General features: G+C 40.8%; 1 protein-coding gene across 6 annotated transcripts; it reads right to left on the bottom strand.

Moving 5' to 3' along the window:
• Positions 1-201: 201 nt before the first annotated feature.
• LOC100527927 (putative mitochondrial ribosomal protein L37) lies at positions 202-2,314 on the bottom strand. Of its 6 annotated transcripts, none has more exons than XM_014775320.3 (2): positions 2,085-2,314; positions 202-869 (listed from the first exon to the last, which is right to left on the bottom strand). In XM_014775320.3, the coding sequence occupies exon 2, from the start codon at positions 858-860 to the stop codon at positions 465-467; it is 396 nt and encodes a 131-aa protein (XP_014630806.1). In that variant the 5' UTR covers positions 861-869; positions 2,085-2,314; the 3' UTR covers positions 202-464. The 6 variants fall into 6 exon arrangements, with proteins under 6 accessions (XP_014630806.1, XP_006579390.1, XP_040871123.1 ...); XM_006579327.4 differs by having other exon boundaries at positions 2,106-2,314; XM_041015189.1 differs by having other exon boundaries at positions 202-866; positions 2,106-2,314.
• Positions 2,315-19,544: the final 17,230 nt, after the last annotated feature.

Here is a 19,544-nt window from a genome sequence, read left to right as displayed (position 1 = left end):
TCTTGAACGAAAGCAAATTTAATGTGCACAAATGAGCAATTACCGTTCTGTACTCACCACAATTCTGTGTTAGAGGGGAAGGACATTCCTTCGCCGCCTATATAAGAATCCTCTTTAAAGAACATTATAATAAATGTCGAATAAGTCTTCAAAAGCTAAAGGAAAAAAAAAAGAGAAAAAACAATTATTGACAAGGTTCTGTTCAATCAACAAAGGCAATCATATTTAATCTACCAAGTATCCCAGGGAAAAAAACAGACAGAAAAGTAATCGAAAGAAAAGAAACAAGTGTTAAACCATGCAATTCTTTGGCTTTTGTTCCGCTTAATTTGCATACATGTATGCTAATTACTCAAAGGAATCCCAGCAAGACTGAGAACCATCAAATAATAAAAGAAATGGAAAAACTCCACACTGTTATTTCAAGCCCTCCATCCCCCTAATTTCTCCATTTGACAATTGAATCAGTTCTTTGCCTTGACAGAGTTATTCTCCTTGATCCTTGCTCGGGTATCCAGCTTAACAAAACGTTTTAGATCTTCATAAGATAGTGTATCAATATTCCTCCTACGCAATTCACTAAGTGCAGGGCATTTATCAAGCAGATGCCACAACCAGTCAGGGTATTCTGAATCAGGCTGGATTTTTGGATCAGTTCCTTCCTTGAGAATGCTGGCACCTACAACTGTACTTGACTTGACTTCCTTGCTAAGAGTTGATGCTTTGGGTGCATCAGCAGCTGCACCCCCTTTAGATCCTTTCTTTGCTTTACCGGTGGCGAAAGTTCGTTGGCATGCAACCCCAACTACCTCTTTGGTGGTAAGAATGTGTCTAATAGACCTGGCATGGTTCATTGCCATGACTTTCTTCTGAAAAACAATTTTATTTCACTTCAGGGTGGAACATAAATAGCTATGAAAAAAACCTCAGTATGAATACATGTACAGATCTACATTTTACTCTGTGTGAGGTGAATAGTGATTCTCTTCCAATTTCAATTGAACACCTTGATTGCTTATAGTTCAGATCCTTAATAAATAAGATGCAGTACAACACATCAATCTGAACTTCTACTTCCCTTTTAAAAGTTCTTCCTAAGAGCTTACTAAAAATAAAACTATCAATTATTGAGGCTTAAAGAGAACAGGAAACTAACAAAGCTGCAATTATAAGAACATCGTATCATTCCTCTCCTTTCCCAACCCCAAACACCTCCAGAACTTTATTTTTTTACGGATTTTGACCAATGTTGTAAAATGACATTGCAATGGCTGCCATGGTGGAATGGTGTGCCCGATATTTTGCCAACCATCATAGGCAATTTTTGAAGGGAGGCCTTCTATGGCAGCGTCATAGGCTGCAATGGCATTTTTATATGGCAGAATTTTGGCCTTCTGCCATACTCCACCATCCGCCATTGATTTTGACATAAATCTGCCAAAAAGTATGTTGGCATGCATACATCTGCGATGTCTATATTCCATCCAAACGAATGACTGCTTAACAATATCATCTTAGTGTGTGTTTGATTCAAGGAGGAATAACTGCTTTTTTCTAACCTTGTAACAGAATAAACAATTATTTCTCAAAAGGCAATATATACCAAACATGCTCTTAAATAACAACACGGCAAAATGTGTTTTACATCCCTCAATTTTGGGTCAAAATTGCTCTTAATCTCTATATTTTAAAACGACAAGATTCATCAATTAGAAAAAATAATCGTTTTTTAAGTGTAGGGACTCGGACCAATTATTACCAAAAATTGAGGACCAAAACTAAAATTTACCCGTAAAAATAATACAGCTGCATTTCTGAACACGAAAAACAACAGTATACATATTGTTCTAGAATTAAGTTACCAGTGAATATCTTCAAATTTTATTTCCAAATCTGTACAAGAGAATGCAAATCCCAACACAATAGAGTAAACGCTAACACTTACACATCACTATCAATCAGAGTTTCCAGAAGGCTCATAATCAGTGTTTAACTTAAACGACACAAAAAAAAAATCAAAAAAGAAAGAAAAAGAGTCAACAAAATTAAACAAACAAAAGCAATGAAAACATCAGAGGTGTTACCCCAAAAATTCAACCCCTTACAAAGAAGAAAGAAAAGTTAATACTTAAACTTTGAAGAAACGGTGGAAAAAGATCGGCGTCGAACGGTGGTTTCGGCCGCCGTTGGTTCAGTGCTATGATGTGTTGACCCTCTGAAATGGGTAGCTTCGTAACGGCGTGTGGTTCAGTGGTGATCACTCAGAGATCCAAAATGGGAACGGAACCCGAATCCGAAAAAATGAACCGCTTCATTTCTATGGGCCTGGTTTGACAGTACATGTAGATGTAGAACCCGTTATAGGCCCAATCATCATGGGAGTTACTATTTGCACTACCACAATTGCTACAAGAACTTCCCACATGGGTGCCTTTTTGCTTTACCCCGAAATTGCCCTTGGAAGGAAACATAATAGAATCATGGTTTCGTTGTTATTTTTTTTCACTCCCAATTGCACCATGAAATCACGATTTTGTTATAGAATTAGGTATGATTAAGCACCCACGTAGAAACTGAGATGGAAAGCAATCTTTAACCTGAATCCTGGACATAATCTTCCTAGAGATGGAAATCCCCTTGCCCCACCTTTTCTAACCTCTCCTTCTTGCTTACCTAGCTCTTGTCTTAGTGACTCTTATTCTTTTCTAGGTTTTTTTCTAATAAAATTAAACAGTTGGTTTTTCATTTGCCAATGAATTGGATCTACCCTGATTTGATCAATAATGGGATTCATGGCTAGAAGAAAGATTATGTGACATGGATGCTTGCCATGTCAGTCTTGAGCTCAAGGTCATCTTTCTTGTCTCACACAAGAGAAGCCTTCTTTATACAAACAGGATTTAGATAAGCATGTAGCTAATAGCCAAGCTTTAGTGTGATTTCTTGAGCTAGAATAAGTCTTAGTAGTAATGGAATGGTTTCTTCTGTGATTAGGGTTGTGTTTTCTATCAGTGTAGTGCGGAGTTGGGAAACAGGATCACGAATACCATCAATATCTACTGGAGGGGCAACAATAAAAGCGATAATAAATACATAAGTTGTGGTCAGTAAAGTTGGAATCATCAAAACACCTAACCATCCAATGTAAAAATGATTTTCGGTGCTGGTTATCCAGTTACAGAAGCAACCCCATAGGTTTTCGCTCTCGCGTCTCTCTAAAATCGCAATCATGGTAAAATCTTGGTTCATTTAATCATTAGGGACTCCCAAGCACCAAAATTATCTAGAATTAGAAAATTTGAGGACTTGTTATTCAACAGTATAACATGACTTATATACCAGTGTCAACCAATACCAACATCCATAGTAAGTATGCTCCCCTCCCTACCACCATATATGAAATATGCCTTGTTTTTTTTTTCAATCCTCCCTTCAGCAGATCCGTAAGGGAAGATCTGGTAGCAAGAGACCAATTATTAGATTATGTAAAGGGATTGCCTAGCTAGTGCATATCGAAGAGTTTGGGTAGTGTCCTTTGTTCACATCTTGATTGGGTTTCATAGAGGTATATTTTTCTCCTCTTGTTGTGGAAGTCATCTTCCCACCTTTTATCCTCTTTGTAGCTATGAAGAGAGTCTTCTTCTATATGGCTAGCTCCAATTTCATCCATTTGGAAATGAGCAAGATAAGCCCTTACTCATGTTGCAATCAAGCTTAGCACCTTCCCTTATTCTCCTTCCTTTTGGTAGTGCTAAGTAATCGAAAATCTCCGTACCATGGAATCACTCTCAATACCAAAAAGAATTCCCTTGCGCCTAGGTCTAGGATCGAGCCCTTCTGTGGCAAATTAGGTATTAAGTCATAGATGTGCCTTTCGACTGGCATTCAGTCCTTCAACACCAACTGTTGAAATAGCAATGCTTATATCCCCACCTGATTCAATGTCACTTAGGATCGAATCCTTCCTAAATTCATTTCCCCTCCGAAATCGATGATTCTTGGCTACTTAATTAGGCATTTCCATCTCTCAAACTGGAAAGATAGTGTTTTAGCTTAGGCTAGTCTTCAAAGCTAAGTTCGAAGCTCCTTACTTTTCTTTTAATACCGCAAGTGACGAAGTATAGCCATATACCCCAAAAATCACAACGGAATCATGATTCCTTGTGATATTTGATTCCACCCCCAAATTTGTAACAAAAGTACGATTTCATTTGGTTATTTTTTTTCACCCCCACTGTATAACAAAATCATGATTTCGTTGTGTTTTTTTTGTATAAAAGGTGTTTTAATTTTGAAAATGTAAAATTTAATATTTTATATTATGATTTAACAACCATATTTGTGATAGTCTAACAAACTAGTAGTTCCCTTGTAGAGCTTGACACAATCTGAACCGTCTATTTTGTCGGTTCAATCTTGGTTGTTGTTGATAATTGAGTCAAGAGTTAATAGTACATGATGCTAATAAATACGATTGGTGGTCTAACATAGCCTAATGCATTGTGAAGATATTCAACGTATTGGTTTAAAGATGGAGGAAGTCGTTATTGTTGTGTATTATGATGGTGATATGAGACCACATTTTAAGGGGCTATTGTTTGAATGTCCTAATGGTCTTAAATTTAGTAAAATTAGTGAGGAAATGCCACTTGCTTCTTTGGGGAAAGCAGTTACGAATGCCATCAGAGGTGGAAGAAGCTTACTTGACATTTTTTATTGTAAACTTGTATATGTAGGGGATGGTTGTGTTGAGTACGACTATATGGAGCTTAATGACAACCACGATGTGGGGAAAATGTTTCTCATTTTTTTGCAATTTAGTTCTAAAGGATCAATCGAGTTGTATGCAATGATTGGCCAATCTCGAGAAGAAACCCTTGCCTTGTTGTGTAAACCAAAATCTGTCAAAGAGATCATTACTCTGATGCGTGGATCAATGACAACAACAAGCTCTAGTGAAGTTGATAACTTTGTGTAGTCATGTTTTTAATTGATAAAATTTATGTTAGTTGTTTTTGTTTCTTTTATGAATTTAATCGAAATTTTATTCTTTATTACATTACTAGGCGTGTGTTGTTTCAAAATAAAAACAAAGCAAACATAAATTGTTAAATATAAGTTCATAGAACATAAAAATAAAATTGTACAAACAACATCATAAGTTGAATAATAATAATAATAATAATAATAATAATAATAATAATAATAATAATAATAATAAATGACAAATGTCTTGAACAACGATCAACTGTCTTCACGGCTACCTCTAACACCTCTGTTGGCTATCTTCCTTAGTCGTTGTTTGGCTAAGCTGCATTTAACTACAAGTAGGGGGGGTGTAAATGTGTCAAGTTATTCGTGAACTACTCGAATTCGACTCGTTAAATTAGTGATCAAGCTCGTTTGTTTAATTAAATAAACAAACTCAAATTTGAGATCGAGCTCGACTATTTAAATGAGTCAAGCCCAAATTTTACTAGTTTGACATTAATAGGTCATGAACAGGTCACTTATATATATCATAGAAAAAGTAAAATTACATATACGATCCACAATACCAAATCACATGTTAAACACATTTTTTTATTTAAAAATTATTATTTAATTAGTATTAAAATGTTTGATCAAATGCTAAATTGATAACATTAAAAATAATTTAAGAAATTTTTTCACAAATTAAGAAATGAGTTTAATTGTTATATATTGTATGCGTAAAGTTTTTACATTAAGAACCAACTACAATACATTACATGTGTGACTTTTAAGGTAGTTGGGATAAGACTCATTTTTTTAAAGATGTGACATTTTGTGATTGGTTAACAATATAAAAATTCTATACATTATTGGTGTATACCTATTAAATCCTTAAAAAAATAATTAAGTTATAAATAAGCTAAACAAGTTAAGTTTAAGCTTTAATTTTTTTAAACAAGTCAAGCCCAAACTTTTAATTAGGCTTGTTTAAATAAATGAGTCAAGATTGAGCCTCTTTTTTTTCACAAACCAAGCTTAAATTTCTAGTACTCAGTTTGGCTCGACTCATTTACACACCTAGTTGTAATACCCTTTTGTGCCATAAGCAGAAGCAGTTATATGAATTGATGAGTATTTGTGCCTTCAGGTGCAACTCTCATGTCCAACAATCTCTGCATTGGCATAATCTGGAATCAATCCTACATAAATATTTAACAATACAATTAGTAATTATTTTCTAATTAAAAATTAAAACAAAATGATGAAAATATTGTTTGCATTCCCTGACATGAGTAGTCTACACCTGGTACATGATATGGTATCTGGCCACCACCAATAGGTTGGGGCTGAGGCAGAGGCAGAATACGTATAGGACTACATGGTACCTCTCCCTCTTGTGGCGGAATCAAATATGGATCTTAATGCTCATAATACCAAGGCATGTAGTCCATAGTATAGGCTCATGGAGCCCCATGTGGAATAACCTCACCTGATGACACCACATGTTGCTCTCACTCATCCCATACCTCACTATATTTCTCATATTCAAGATGTTCCAAGGGAATCCTCTGTATGTAGTCGAATTGGCTCAAAACCCTCTTTGGTAGATAGTCCCAACTCTAATGTAGCCAGAGTAGTATGTCTGGTCCTTGAAAGGTTTGAGGTCATTATGGGATGCATATGGGGACTAGACAACATCGACCATCTACAATTGATCCAACACCTCCCTAATCGTAGCAACCTTGTTGGTACCCCTTAATGGAAACCACCTAGACACAAGCAAATGCTCGAGGTCATACCCCAACACCTTTTTACTGGCTGGAATGGTCGATAGATGCTTAAACACCCATGCTTGTAAAATAATAAAAACAATTTTTATTGTCATATAATATTAACAAAAAAAGAAAAATTAAGTACACACAAAAAAAATACTTACCATGAGTAATGTCATATAACCTGCCATCTACTTGTTGTCATACTTGCTTACATATGACAGTTGGTCATAAAGAAATGAAAGTGTAACTAGTCCCTAAGCGTACTCGTTGTAGTGATCTAGATCACTGAGGTACTGTAGGTATCTAATGTGTACATGCATTGAGTTCTTGTAAAAAAATATGGTATTGTAGAGAAAATACAGCAAATGCGCTCTAATAGCCCAAACATATGATGTACTAGCAATATGTGTGTGATATATCCCTTAACCAACTCAATTGCCTCTTATTGAGTATTGGTGTCACAACATCTACCTCTTGGTTTGTCATAATACCAAGCTCTGACCTCAACAGACTTATGATCTCTTTATTGGTGTAGCTCATCTTTGTGTGACCAAGGAGCTAGTGATGGAAGCTTGCTTGAGAAGCTTCTATGGAGGCTGGATCTTTGAGCTTCAATGAGGTCCTTCAATGGTGATTTTCAACCATGGAGTTGCAACGAAAGATAAAGGGGAAGAGGTGAGAGGAGGCGCCATCCACTAGGGAATAAGCCATGGAAGAAGAAGCTTCACCACCAAGAGAGTGTATTGGATAAGAAGCTTAGAGAGGAAACTTCAATGGAGGAAGAGAATGAGAGAGAGAGAGAGAAAAGGCATGGGAATGAAGGAAAGATAGAGAGAGAAGTTGAACTTTGAAGTGTGTCTCACAAGACTCTCATTCATCAAAGTTACCACAAGTGTTACACATGCTTCTATTTATAGCCTAGGTAGCTTCCTTGAGAAGCTAGTGTTACACCCCTCCAATAGCTAAACTCACCCCCATGCCAAAATACATGAAGGAAGAAAGCTTCCTTGAGAAGCTTCCTTGGGAAGCAAGTGTTACACCCCTCCAATAGCTAAGCTCACCCCCATGGGAACACACACCCCATTGCTAAACTCACCCCCCCCCCCCCACAAAATACATGAAAATATAAAAAAAGTTCCTACTACAAAGACTACTCAAAATGTCTTACAATACAAGGCTAAAACCCTATACTACTAGGATACCCTTAACTTGTAGGGTAGGGTGCCCTTAATTTGTAGGGTACCTTACAAACCTAAAATGACCAAAATACATGGCCCAAAAGAAGGAAAACATATTCTAATATTTTCAAAGAAAAGTGAACTCATAGTTAGCCCATGGGCTCGAAATCTACCCCAAGGTTCATGAGAACCCTAGGGCCTTCTCCTGCATCTGAGGCCCAATCTTCTTGGAGTCTTCTATCCAATGCCCTTGGGGGTTAGGATTGCATCATCCCCTCCCCCTTGAAAAGGATTTGACCTCAAATCCAGAGGTTCTTGAAACTCTGGGCTTCTTCCCTCGACACCTATAAAAAGAATAAAAAAACGTTAGAGTGGGGTAAGGTCTAAAAACCTCTTTCCTGGGCATCTTCCCATGAGGGAACATGGTTCCACACCAACTCAATGGGTGGTGCTGCAAGTATAGAAAAATATGGGACAAACTTTTTGTAAAAGTTTGTTAAGTCATGGAAGTCCCAAATTTCACTTATACTTGGTGGAGTGAGCCACTCAGGAATGACCTTTATTTTCTTAGGGTCCGTGGGAACCCCTTGATCACTATTTAAAAAATTTAGGAAAGTAATGCAATAAAACATACCTTTTTCTATATTTTCATGTTAATTACTCCTACCAAAAAATATGAAAAACCTAAGGTGTCCCATACCTAGGTTTCTATTGAAACCAAAAATAAGAACAAACCTACCTAATGAGTCCCTATGTATGTGAATCATGAAGACGTTGGATGCATGGGTGATTTTACAAAAGAGGGTTACACCACTCAACATATTCATCATACCACCTATTATAGGGACTTGGTGCCTCATAATACCTATTTTGGGCACCAACAAAGCACAAGGGTTTAAGCTCGATCTTAAGAACCAAACACTCATCCAACAACTCCTTTACTTAAGGAATAACCTCAAGCTCAAGAGGTATGGCAGTGCTAAGGGAGGTTTCCCTTGATAGGAGAAGGTAGAAGGATTGTTTAAGAAGGAGTGCTCTTTTGATATCACCTTTTGTTGCAAAATGATTTTCCTTCTTAACAATCTTCTTGGAGGAATCATTTTCCTCTTTTTCCTTCCCCTTGGCATTTGAAGACAAGGCCTTACTATCCTTCTTTTTCTTTTGTTTTTCTCCTTCATCTCTCTTAACATCTTTGGGCTCAGAAGGTGCAGCCCCTAAGATGCCTTGACCTTGGTCTTTCTTTGGATAAGAGTGAGAGCCATAAGATTATGAAGTAGGCTTCCTTTTAAGTTGTTGCTATACCCTTTTGCAAAGTTGGACTAGGTCATCTAGGTCCCTATATGGAAGGAGCTTAACCTTGTCCCTCACTTCCATATTAAGTCCACTAAGGAACCTAGCAATACTTGTTCTTTCCTCCTCCTAAGCCTAACTCTCAAAAGGAGTAGTTCCATTTGTTGCCTATACTTTTCAACACTTGTACTCCCTTGTCTAAGCCTTTGGAGCTTGTCCATAAGCTCCTTTTCATAGTAGGAAGGGATGTTCCTATTCCTAAGGGCACTTTTCAAGTCATTCCAATACTCTACTGGAGGATCCCCATGAATCCTTCTTTCCTTAACTAGGAAAGTCCACCAATAGAGGGCATACCCTTGAAAGCTAAAGGTAGCCAAAGAAATCTTCCTAGCCTCACTTGTATGATGGCAAGCAAAAAGTTTCTCAACCTTCACTTCCTTATCTAAATAAGCCTCTACATTGTCCTTCCCATGGAAGTATAGGAGGTTAATGTTAGCCTCTTGAGGCTTTCTTTCCTCTTCTTTCCTATGAGAGTGAGGTCTAGGATGTGACCTATGCCTTCCTCTATAATAGTCACTAAGTTCTTCACTTAGGCTCTTGAAAGAGTCATGACTACTATAAGAGGCATGTTTTTCTTTTCTTAACTCTTTTAGTATTTTCCTTTTTTCTTCTTCCCTTATTTGTTCCCTCTCATGTTGACTTATTTCTACCCTCTCTTTTCCTTTTTCCTTTCTTTCTAGTGTTTCTTTCCATAACTTAAGGGAACTCAACTAATCTAATATTCTAGATAGAGGGTCCTTATGACTAGTACCCTCACCATTAACACTAGATGAATGATGACTCATGTTGGTTCCTAAGTTGTGGTTCTTTCTTGATGGGGGTTTGCAAAAGGTAGAAGCTAGGGTTCAAAATAACTCAAGATAAGTGTGATAGGCAAGAAGAAAGTATTATGCAATAACAAGATAAACTAGGCGTGACTAGTAAAGTAAATAAGCTATGAAGGTAAGCAAGAAATTAAAGTGCAAGAAATGTAAACTAGGCGGATCCTAAGAGTGTTCAGATGACCACATTTAAGGTTCCCAACAAACACTCACTATCCTAAGGGAAAATTGCCTAAAATTATTACACCCAAATGGAAGAAGGGTGACCTATTGGAGGCTCCCAACTTACTTCCAATGAAAGGCCTTTTTTGTTACAAAATTTGAAAGCAATGAAGGTAAATGTACAAGTGTCCAATTACAAGTAAATTGCCAATTACAAAATTACAAAAAAAAAAGTTCTCAATTTTGGTGGTTGTTCTCTCTTTGGTGTTTCACTCAATTTGGAGTGCTTCTTATTCCAATAGCTCTTAAGGTGGTTGGCCCCTTGCTTCTTGACTCAATTCTTCAATGGATGGCACCAATCCTCCTTTCCAATTCCCTATATGGAAACTCACAAACAAGGAAACCAAGAGACAAGCAATAATCAAAGACCAAAAATGAAAGCTAAACCAATAGAGTTTTAACAAGACAAATTTTCAAGGATTGTTCAACAATTAAAGTAATGAAAAGCAAGCTAGGACTCAAAGAGAAACCCAGAATGACTCTAGAGTAGAGTAAAAAAAACTAAAAAAGAAAGGCTCAAGAAACCTATAGTTTTGACACTTGTTTTCACACTACTTTTCAATTGAAATTTCAGAACTAAGATTGGTCTAAAATAAATACTAATTATAGAACAAATTTTGAGCCAAATCAACAAGCACACTTCCCTTTCACCTTTTTTTTTTATTTTTCCTAGACACTGATTTTTCTACCAACTTGTATGATTTTTCTTATTTTTTCCTTTTATCCAAATCACTTGGTTCTTTTTTTCTAATTTTTGTCCAGATGTCTAGAAAATTTCATACATTCATGAACAAATGAGTTAGACAAAGAAAAAAGAAAATAAAATTCAGCACAACATAAGGAATCTTATGTGACAAGTTTCATGACTTATATGACAAAACTACAATGAGTGAATATGTCACTCTAGATTTTTGAGGTTTTAGTATATTTTAATGATTTTTTTAAAGAATTTTATGGTTTAGGTTTCAGCCACAAAAGTAGCAAGAAAAAACTCAAAGGAACCTAAACTCAACATAATTCATGGTTCAAGAACAAGAACAAGAAATTTGAACCATAGAAAATCAAATCTAGCTTCTGTAGCAAGTTTAATCAGTGGAAATTCTAAAGAATCATGTTAACAACATTCAACACAAGACATGTGAGGAAATACATGGAGAAAAAAAATGAAGAAACAACAATGGAGGAGAAGGTAAAGCTGAAAATTAATGGAGGTTTAAGGAGCACCTACTTGAAGCTCCTTTGCTCGGATACCACTTGATGGAAACTTTCTTGAGAAGCTTCTATGGCGACTGGATCTTTGAGCTTCAATGAGATCCTTCAATGGTGATTTTTAGCCATGGAGTTGCAACGGAAGATAAAGGAGAAGAGGTGAGAGGAGGCGCCATCCACTAGGGAATAAGCCATGGAAGAAGAAGCTTCACCACCAAGAGAGTGTCTTGGATAAGAAGCTTAGAGGAAGCTTCAATGGAGGAAGAGAATGAGAGAGAGAAAGAAAATGGCGTGTGTCATACCCTAATTTCGTCCGGGGACCTTTGCTTGATGACATGTGACCTTTGTTTGGTCCTTGTAAGGTGCTTGGCACCCATCATTAGGCAATTTGTGAAATTCCGAGACATGCCGAAAAACAAAAGAAAATATTGATGCACAATCCGTAAGGTTCCGTGACACACCGGAAATCAAATGGAAGCATCGTTGCATAATTAGTGAGGTTCCGTAACATTCCGTAAGTCAAAAAGGGGATGATTATGTAATCCGCAAGGTTCCGTAACATTACGGAAAGAAAACAAGTATCGTTACGAAATTCGTAAGTTTCCCTAACTTTACGAAAAAAGAATCACCAAAAAAAGCAGAGGGGGTGTACTTAGTAAAAATGGGGTGCAAATAGCAACCAGGCCCACTTGGGCCCTCCAGAAGATTCCTCCAGAAGGCTGTTGCTTCTGGAGGAAGCAACCTGGCTCGCCTGGGCGAGCTGGGCGGCAACCATCTCCCCTATTTTGCTATAAATAGGGGAGGAAATGAAGAAGAAAAGGGTTTAGCCCCTTAGGCACTTCTCTCTCTTTCGAATTTGCTTGGAAAAATTGTTTCCGTGAAGAAAATCTAAGCCGAGGCGCTTCCGAAACGTTTCCGTAAGGAATTTCGCGAAGGTTTCGACCGTTCTTCGACGTTCTTCATTCGTTCTTCATCGTTCTTCGATCTTCAACGGGTAAGTACCTCGAACCAAGCTTTTCGATTCATTCTATGTACCCATGGTGGTCCACATTGTGTTTCGTGTATTTTTATTCTCGTTTTATTTACTTTTTATACCCCCTTTTGACGTGCTTAAGCCATTTTATTTAAGTCATTTCTCGCTTAAACTAAAAATAAAATAAATTTCCATCGATCGTTTGAATTGTATTATCCGTTAACTTCGGTTAAAATGAACTTCGACCGTTCGGTCGTGCCGTAACCACGTTGGAAATCAAAAAGAGATAAAATAATAATATAAATAACAAAAAATATACCTTTTAGTAAAATAAAGCGGAAAATCAATCGGACATTTTCTCTTTGGGATTTCTCATTCTTAATTGAATTGACTAATAACTAAGGTGAAACTAAGGCTAAAATCAACTCGCCTAGTCAAGCTCGTCCACAAAAATAGGTTTTTGAAGTTTGTCATTTCAATTTCTCACTAAGTAAAATGGATCATTTTCAAGGTCCAACGCCTTAAAATGATCACCTTTTAAGTAAAAAAGAACCACTTGATAAGAAAGAACTACGTAGGTCTGATTTCCTCATCGCAAATTGAGGAATACGTAGGAGCAACGGGAAACACCCTTGTCGACCACAAAAAGAGAAAAATATAAAAAGGGTATAAAGGATATAAGGACATAAAAGGGAACATAAAAATCAAAGTCATGTTTGCACATTCGATTAAAGGCTGCCGTCCCTTGGGACGGACGTGTGGGGTGCTAATACCTTCCCCGTGCGTAAATACAACTCCCGAACCTTTCACTTAAAAGTTCGTAGATCGCGTCTTTTCCGGTTTTTCCGACGTTTTCCTCAAATAAACGTTGGTGGCGACTCCGCGCGTATTCCTTTCGTGGAACACGCATCCCGCGAGTCACGCGTCGCCCTCCCGCCGAAGGGTAGGTTGCGACAGTTGGCGACTCCGCTGGGGACTGTTTTTAGAGAGTTAGGCCATTTAATCTTGTGCAATGTTTTACCGTGACTTATCCCTTTGTTGGTTTCCCTTCATTATGTTCTTGTGCATATAAACTCTTTATTGCTTTTAGTGCGTTTTAAAATGTATGCATGAGGTAAATATTTATTCATTTGATGCACACAAACACCAACACTATTTGCACACACTGTGAGTGAAAAAGGGCCCTATACCCGGGTTCATGGGAACATAAGGAGCGGAGGTGAATCTGTGATCATGCTAGGTCTTCGACTTGCTTGATTACAGTGAACCCTCATCTAGAGCTTTTCTCTTTGAAAACTTATTGTTGCTAGTAGTCCCTACTGCTGCAATATGTTCTTCGAAGAGAATGATACCTCTAGAAACTATCAAAAGAGATATGACTACCTTGGGGGTTATCACTAAATGCCTAGTTGGTTCTCTCCCTTATAGGTCCCTTAAATAGGGGCACGGAGCGAACACGCTGTGTGCCATTTTTCACACTGCCATGCATAAGTATCATATACCCTTTTTGCTTATGTTCAGTGAATATTGTCATACTATGTACATTCCCGTATTGCGTCTTTTGCATATGCATCGCATATGGGTTCTATCTTGATCCCCTCTGTAAACAAACCAACGGAGGGTCCGTGTCGCCTTCTTAAAAAAACGTATGTTGGGGCACTTTGCTACCCCTAGACATTGTATCTAAGAAGGAGACAATTCCTCGAGCCCCCGCATTCCTAGATTGCATCTGTGTCATATGCATTCCTTCATGCATTCATCCATCTCACCCATGAGATATCGGAGTTTTGATTTGCACCAGCTTTTTGTCTCACTTTAGTAAGCATGGGAACAAATCAAACCGGCAAGAGGTTCTACCAAGTCAAGGTTAAAAGCCTAGATACCACCATCATCAAGGAATTAGGGCGGTTGATGGAACCTCTCCAAATGCAAGCCTTCCGCAAGACTTACGGAAAGATCTTAGAGTTGACCATAGCAGAGGTATCCATAGGAGCCATTGCATCACTCACCCAATACTACGACCAGCCTTTGAGATGCTTCACGTTCGGAGACTTCCAATTAGTACCAACCATTGAAGAATTTGAGGAAATTCTAGGATGTCCTCTCGGGGGAATAAAACCATATCTTTCCTCTGGGTGTCTCCCCTCTTTGAGTAGAATTGCAACTGTGGTCAAAGATTCAGCGAGAGGTTTGGACCGCATAAAACAGACTCGGAACGGCATAGCGGGCCTACCACGGAGGTACCTAGAAGACAAGGCAAGGGGTATGGCCAATCAAGGAGATTGGGTCCCGTTTATGGATGTGTTAGCTTTGTTAATTTTTGGGGTCGTCCTCTTTCCAAAAGTGGATGGTTTGGTGGACCTAGCAGCAATCGACGCTTTCCTTGCATACCACCATAGCAAGGAAAGTCCGGTGGTAGCTGTCTTGGCAGATTTATTTGACACATTTGACCGAAGGTGAGAAAAGAGTAGCGCACAGATCATCTGTTGCTTGCCCGCCCTCTGTGTTTGGTTGGTTTCGCACTTGTTCCAGCAAGACACAAGGCATCCATGTCCGCTCCTGAGCCATCGCTCGTGTACTGAAAAAAGGAGAATAGATTGGGACCAGCTTTTGGCCGGGATAGGAGGTAGAACAATCAATTGGTTCCCCCGATGGAAGGAAGGAAAGGAAGGAGTCCTTTTCTCATGTGGAGGATACCCGAACATTCTGCTGGTAGGAATGAGGGGTTGTATTAACTACAATCCCGCGCTCGCTATAAGACAACTAGGGTACCCCATGAGGGGAGCACCGACGGAAGAAAGCATGTCTCCTTTCCTTGTGAGGGATTTCGGCGCACAAAATTTCAAGGCTATACAAAGAATCCATAAGGCATGGGAAACCCCGTTAAGGAAAGATCAAGAACTTAGGGGCATTCATAATGGCATCATTGGTGGGTACCATGGATGGCTGAAAGTTCATATACGAGGTTTAGATTGGCTCGCCAAGTTAAAAGTCGTCAGCGAAGAGAGTTTTGAAGCACCGGAAGAGGACGAAGAAGTCCAAGCTCTCAAAAGCGAGTTAGGAAAGGCGAAACTTGCCAAGGAGAAGTTCAAGTTGGCCGCTACACACATTCGGAAGGAGTGTGCCGGGTTACGGGAAGAGAATGCAACTACCACAAGAGCCCTTGAACAAGAGACCAAGAGGGCTCGCAAGGAAGAGTATGGCCGTAACAAATTTCGCGGAGCTTTGTGGGGTAGCAACAGTGAACTCAAGCTGCGAAGGGAAGAGAGGGACCAGTCGCGAGCACATAGCATGGTTCTGAAAGAGGAGTTAGTTGCCTGTTCAAGGTCCAAAAGAAGCTTGTCTCAGCGTTTATGCGAGACGGAGACCAACATGCTAGCTATCATCGCTAAGTACCAAGAAGAGTTAGGTCTAGCCACGGCCCACGAGCATAGGATCGCGGACGAGTATGCTCAAGTATATGCGGAAAAAGAGGCTAGAAGAAGGGTGATCGACTCTTTACACCAAGAGGCAACCATGTGGATGGATCGGTTTGCTCTTACCTTGAACGAGAGTCAAGAACTTCCCCGCTTGTTAGCCAAGGCCAAGGCGATGGCGGACACCTACTCCGCCCCCGAAGAGATTCATGGGCTTCTCGGCTATTGTCAGCATATGATAGACTTAATGGCCCACATAATTAGAAATTGTTAGGAAACTTGTATGGTCTCTTAAACCTTGACTAGATACGACCTTCTTTTTGAAATAAAATGAGTTGGTCCCATGTTTCTACTCCAAAAAGCTCGTGCAAATCAAATCACTCCTACATTTCATCTCTAGCATGCATTTTCTTTCTTTCTTTACCCACTCCTCACGTTTGGTTTTTTAGGGAAAAACACCATAACTAAACACGCCACAAGGCATCCCTATCACACCAGATCCAAATCTAGAACGATGGGTGATCAAGAGGAGACACAGGAACAGATGAAAGCCGACATGTCGGCTCTGAAAGAACAAATGGCCTCCATGATGGAGGCCATGTTTGGTATGAGGCAGCTCATGGAAAAGAACGCGGCCACCGCTGCCGCTGTCAGTTCGGCTGCCGAAGCAGACCCAACTCTCTTGGCAACTGCGCACCATCCTCCCTCAAACATAGTAGGACGGGGAAGGGACACACTGGGGCACGATGACAGCCCTCACCTGGGATACAACCGAGCGGCTTACCCTTATGGATTGCCGCCCAACTACTCACCACCCGTCTTGCAAGACAATGCGGGCCATATTGCTTCTCCCGTCCTTGAAAGAGAGCCTCCTCAACAGCCCAAAGAAGTCCACAAAGACCCTCAAGACTATGCTCGAAGGGATGTCGAGTTCTATCCCCCGATCCCCAAAGGGCCGGCACCCAGCACGTTGCCTCAGCCCAACATCGCAACACAACCAATAGTTTTATCCACGGAAGGACCGTTCCCGGCAACTGAAGAAAGGAGGAAGCTCGATCTCCTTGAGGGAAGATTGAGGGCTGTGGAAGGATTTGGGGACTATCCGTTCGCAGACATGACGGATCTTTGCTTAGTACCCGATGTTGTTATTCCCCCGAAGTTCAAAGTGCCGGACTTCGACAAGTATAAAGGGACGACTTGTCCCAAAAACCATCTCAAGATGTACTGCCGCAAGATGGGCGCACACTCTAAGGATGAGAAGCTATTAATACACTTCTTTCAAGATAGCTTGGCCGGAGCCGCGGTAGTGTGGTACACTAATTTGGAAGCTTCCCGTATCCGTACTTGGAAGGATCTGATTACTGCCTTCCTAAGGCAATATCAGTACAATTCCGATATGGCTCCCGACCGCACTCAACTGCAGAATATGTTCAAGAAAGAGGGTGAAACCTTTAAAGAATACGCGCAGCGGTGGAGAGATTTGGCGGCACAAGTAGCTCCTCCCATGGTTGAGAGAGAGATGATCACCATGATGGTAGACACTCTGCCAGTGTTCTACTATGAGAAGCTAGTAGGTTACATGCCGTCCAGCTTTGCGGATCTAGTATTCGCCGGGGAAAGAATCAAGGTAGGATTGAAAAGAGGAAAGTTTGATTACGTTTCCTCCACGAGTGCGAACGCCAAAAGAATCGGGGCAACAGGGGCAAAAAGGAAGGAAGGAGATGCCCATGCCATCTCTTCAACACCCGCGTGGGTCAAACCCACGCAAACACCTCATGGTACCCATCAGTACGCGCAACATCACCCGAGCTTCTCGGCTCATACCGGGAACGCCTCTAGTTCAACACCAGTGCAGCCTAAGGCACCCACCCAGAGGGAAGCTCCCCAAGTTCCAACTCCGAACACGACTCGCCCGGCCGGTAATTCCAACACGACAAGGAACTTCCCTCCGAGGCCATTTCAAGAATTCACCCCACTCCCAATGACGTACGAAGACCTTTTGCCATCCCTCATCGCCAATCATTTGGCCGTAGTAACTCCCGGAAGGGTCCTCCAACCCCCTTTCCCAAAGTGGTATGACCCTAATGCAACTTGCAAGTACCATGGGGGTGTCCCAGGACATTCCGTTGAAAAATGCTTGGCCCTTAAATACAAGGTCCAACATTTGATGGATGCTGGATGGCTGACCTTCCAAGAGGATTGGCCCAATGTGAGAACCAACCCGCTCGCCAATGATGGAGGGGGAGCAATTAACGCCGTTGAGTCCGATAGACCGTGCAAGTCTAAACCTTTAAGGGATGTGGCAACCCCTAGGAGGTTTATCTTTGAGGCCCTGCAAAAGGGAGGTGTGATTCCCCATAGTGGGTGTAAGGAGGATTCCTGTTTGCTGCATTCCGGCGAACTGCATGACATGGAAACGTGTTTGGGAGTAGAGGAATTGTTACAGTGGATGATAGATCAAGGTCAACTGGAAGTTGGCAGTGAAGGAAGAGAAGAGCAGCACATATGCATGCAGTCCACGGATGGGAGCAGTGTTGCGAAGCCCAAACCCTTGGTGATATACTTCACTAAAGGCACAGCTTCGCAAAAGCCCGGACACCCCTTGGCAGCTAAACCTGTTCCTTTCCCGTACCAAAATAGCCACGCAGTCCCATGGAGATATACACCTCCGAGGGAGAAGGAAGAAGAAGCCACCGACGTCAGCTCGTTGTCGGCTAAGGTAACAAATATCACGGGAACGAGTGGTGTGACCCACAATGGTCGTGTGTTCGCGCCTCCGGACCTACCAGTCCAACCCGCGAACGTCAAGGGAAAAGGAAAAGTGGTGGAGGAACAAGATGGCGAAGCTCCCCACGCTTCGAATAAAGATATTCCGGCAAAAGGCCTCCCGGAGAAAAATGATGGTAAAAAGGAGGTGTCGCTAGAGGAAGCCAGCGAGTTCCTCCGTATAATTCAGCAGAGCGAATTCAAGGTTATCGAACAGCTCAACAAAACCCCGGCCAGGGTCTCGCTGTTGGAGTTACTTATGAGCTTCGAGCCTCATCGGGCTCTGCTAGTAAAAGTTCTGAACGAGGCCCATGTGGCCCAAGATATCTCGGTAGAAGGTTTCGGAGGGCTGGTCAACAATATCACTGCCAACAACTATCTTGCCTTCGCCAAAGAAGAAATCCCCGCTGAGGGGAGAGGGCATAATAAGGCTTTGCACGTATCAGTCAAGTGTATGGACCATGTCGTAGCCAAAGTGCTCATCGATAATGGTTCCAGTTTAAACGTGATGCCTAAGAGCACTTTGGAGAAATTACCATTCAATGCTTCCCACTTAAAGCCGAGTTCAATGGTGGTTCGTGCCTTCGACGACACTCGCCGAGAGGTTAGGGGAGAGATCGATCTCCCAGTACAAATAGGCCCTCACACCTGTCAAGTCACCTTCCAAATAATGGATATTAACCCCCCTACAGCTGTCTGTTGGGGCGCCCGTGGATCCACTCAGTGGGAGTTGTGCCCTCTACACTCCACCAAAAGTTGAAATTCGTAGTGGAGGGGCATTTGGTCATCGTGTCAGGCGAGGAAGACATCTTGGTGACCTGCCCATCCTCTATGCCTTATGTGGAAGCCGCAGAAGAATC

The sequence above is a fragment of the Glycine max genome, chromosome 5 (assembly GCF_000004515.6).
Source record: "Glycine max cultivar Williams 82 chromosome 5, Glycine_max_v4.0, whole genome shotgun sequence".
Classification (NCBI taxonomy): domain Eukaryota; kingdom Viridiplantae; phylum Streptophyta; class Magnoliopsida; order Fabales; family Fabaceae; genus Glycine; species Glycine max.
This window is presented reverse-complemented; position numbering and strand designations above follow the sequence as displayed.

Coding starts and splice junctions, on each gene's coding strand:
- LOC100527927 (XM_041015188.1), bottom strand. CDS start 1,186: ATGATACGATGTTCTTATAATTGCAGCTTT. Junction 870..1,156: donor GTTCTTATAATTGCAGCTTT/GTTAGTTTCCTG, acceptor ATTGTTTTTCAG/AAGAAAGTCATGGCAATGAA.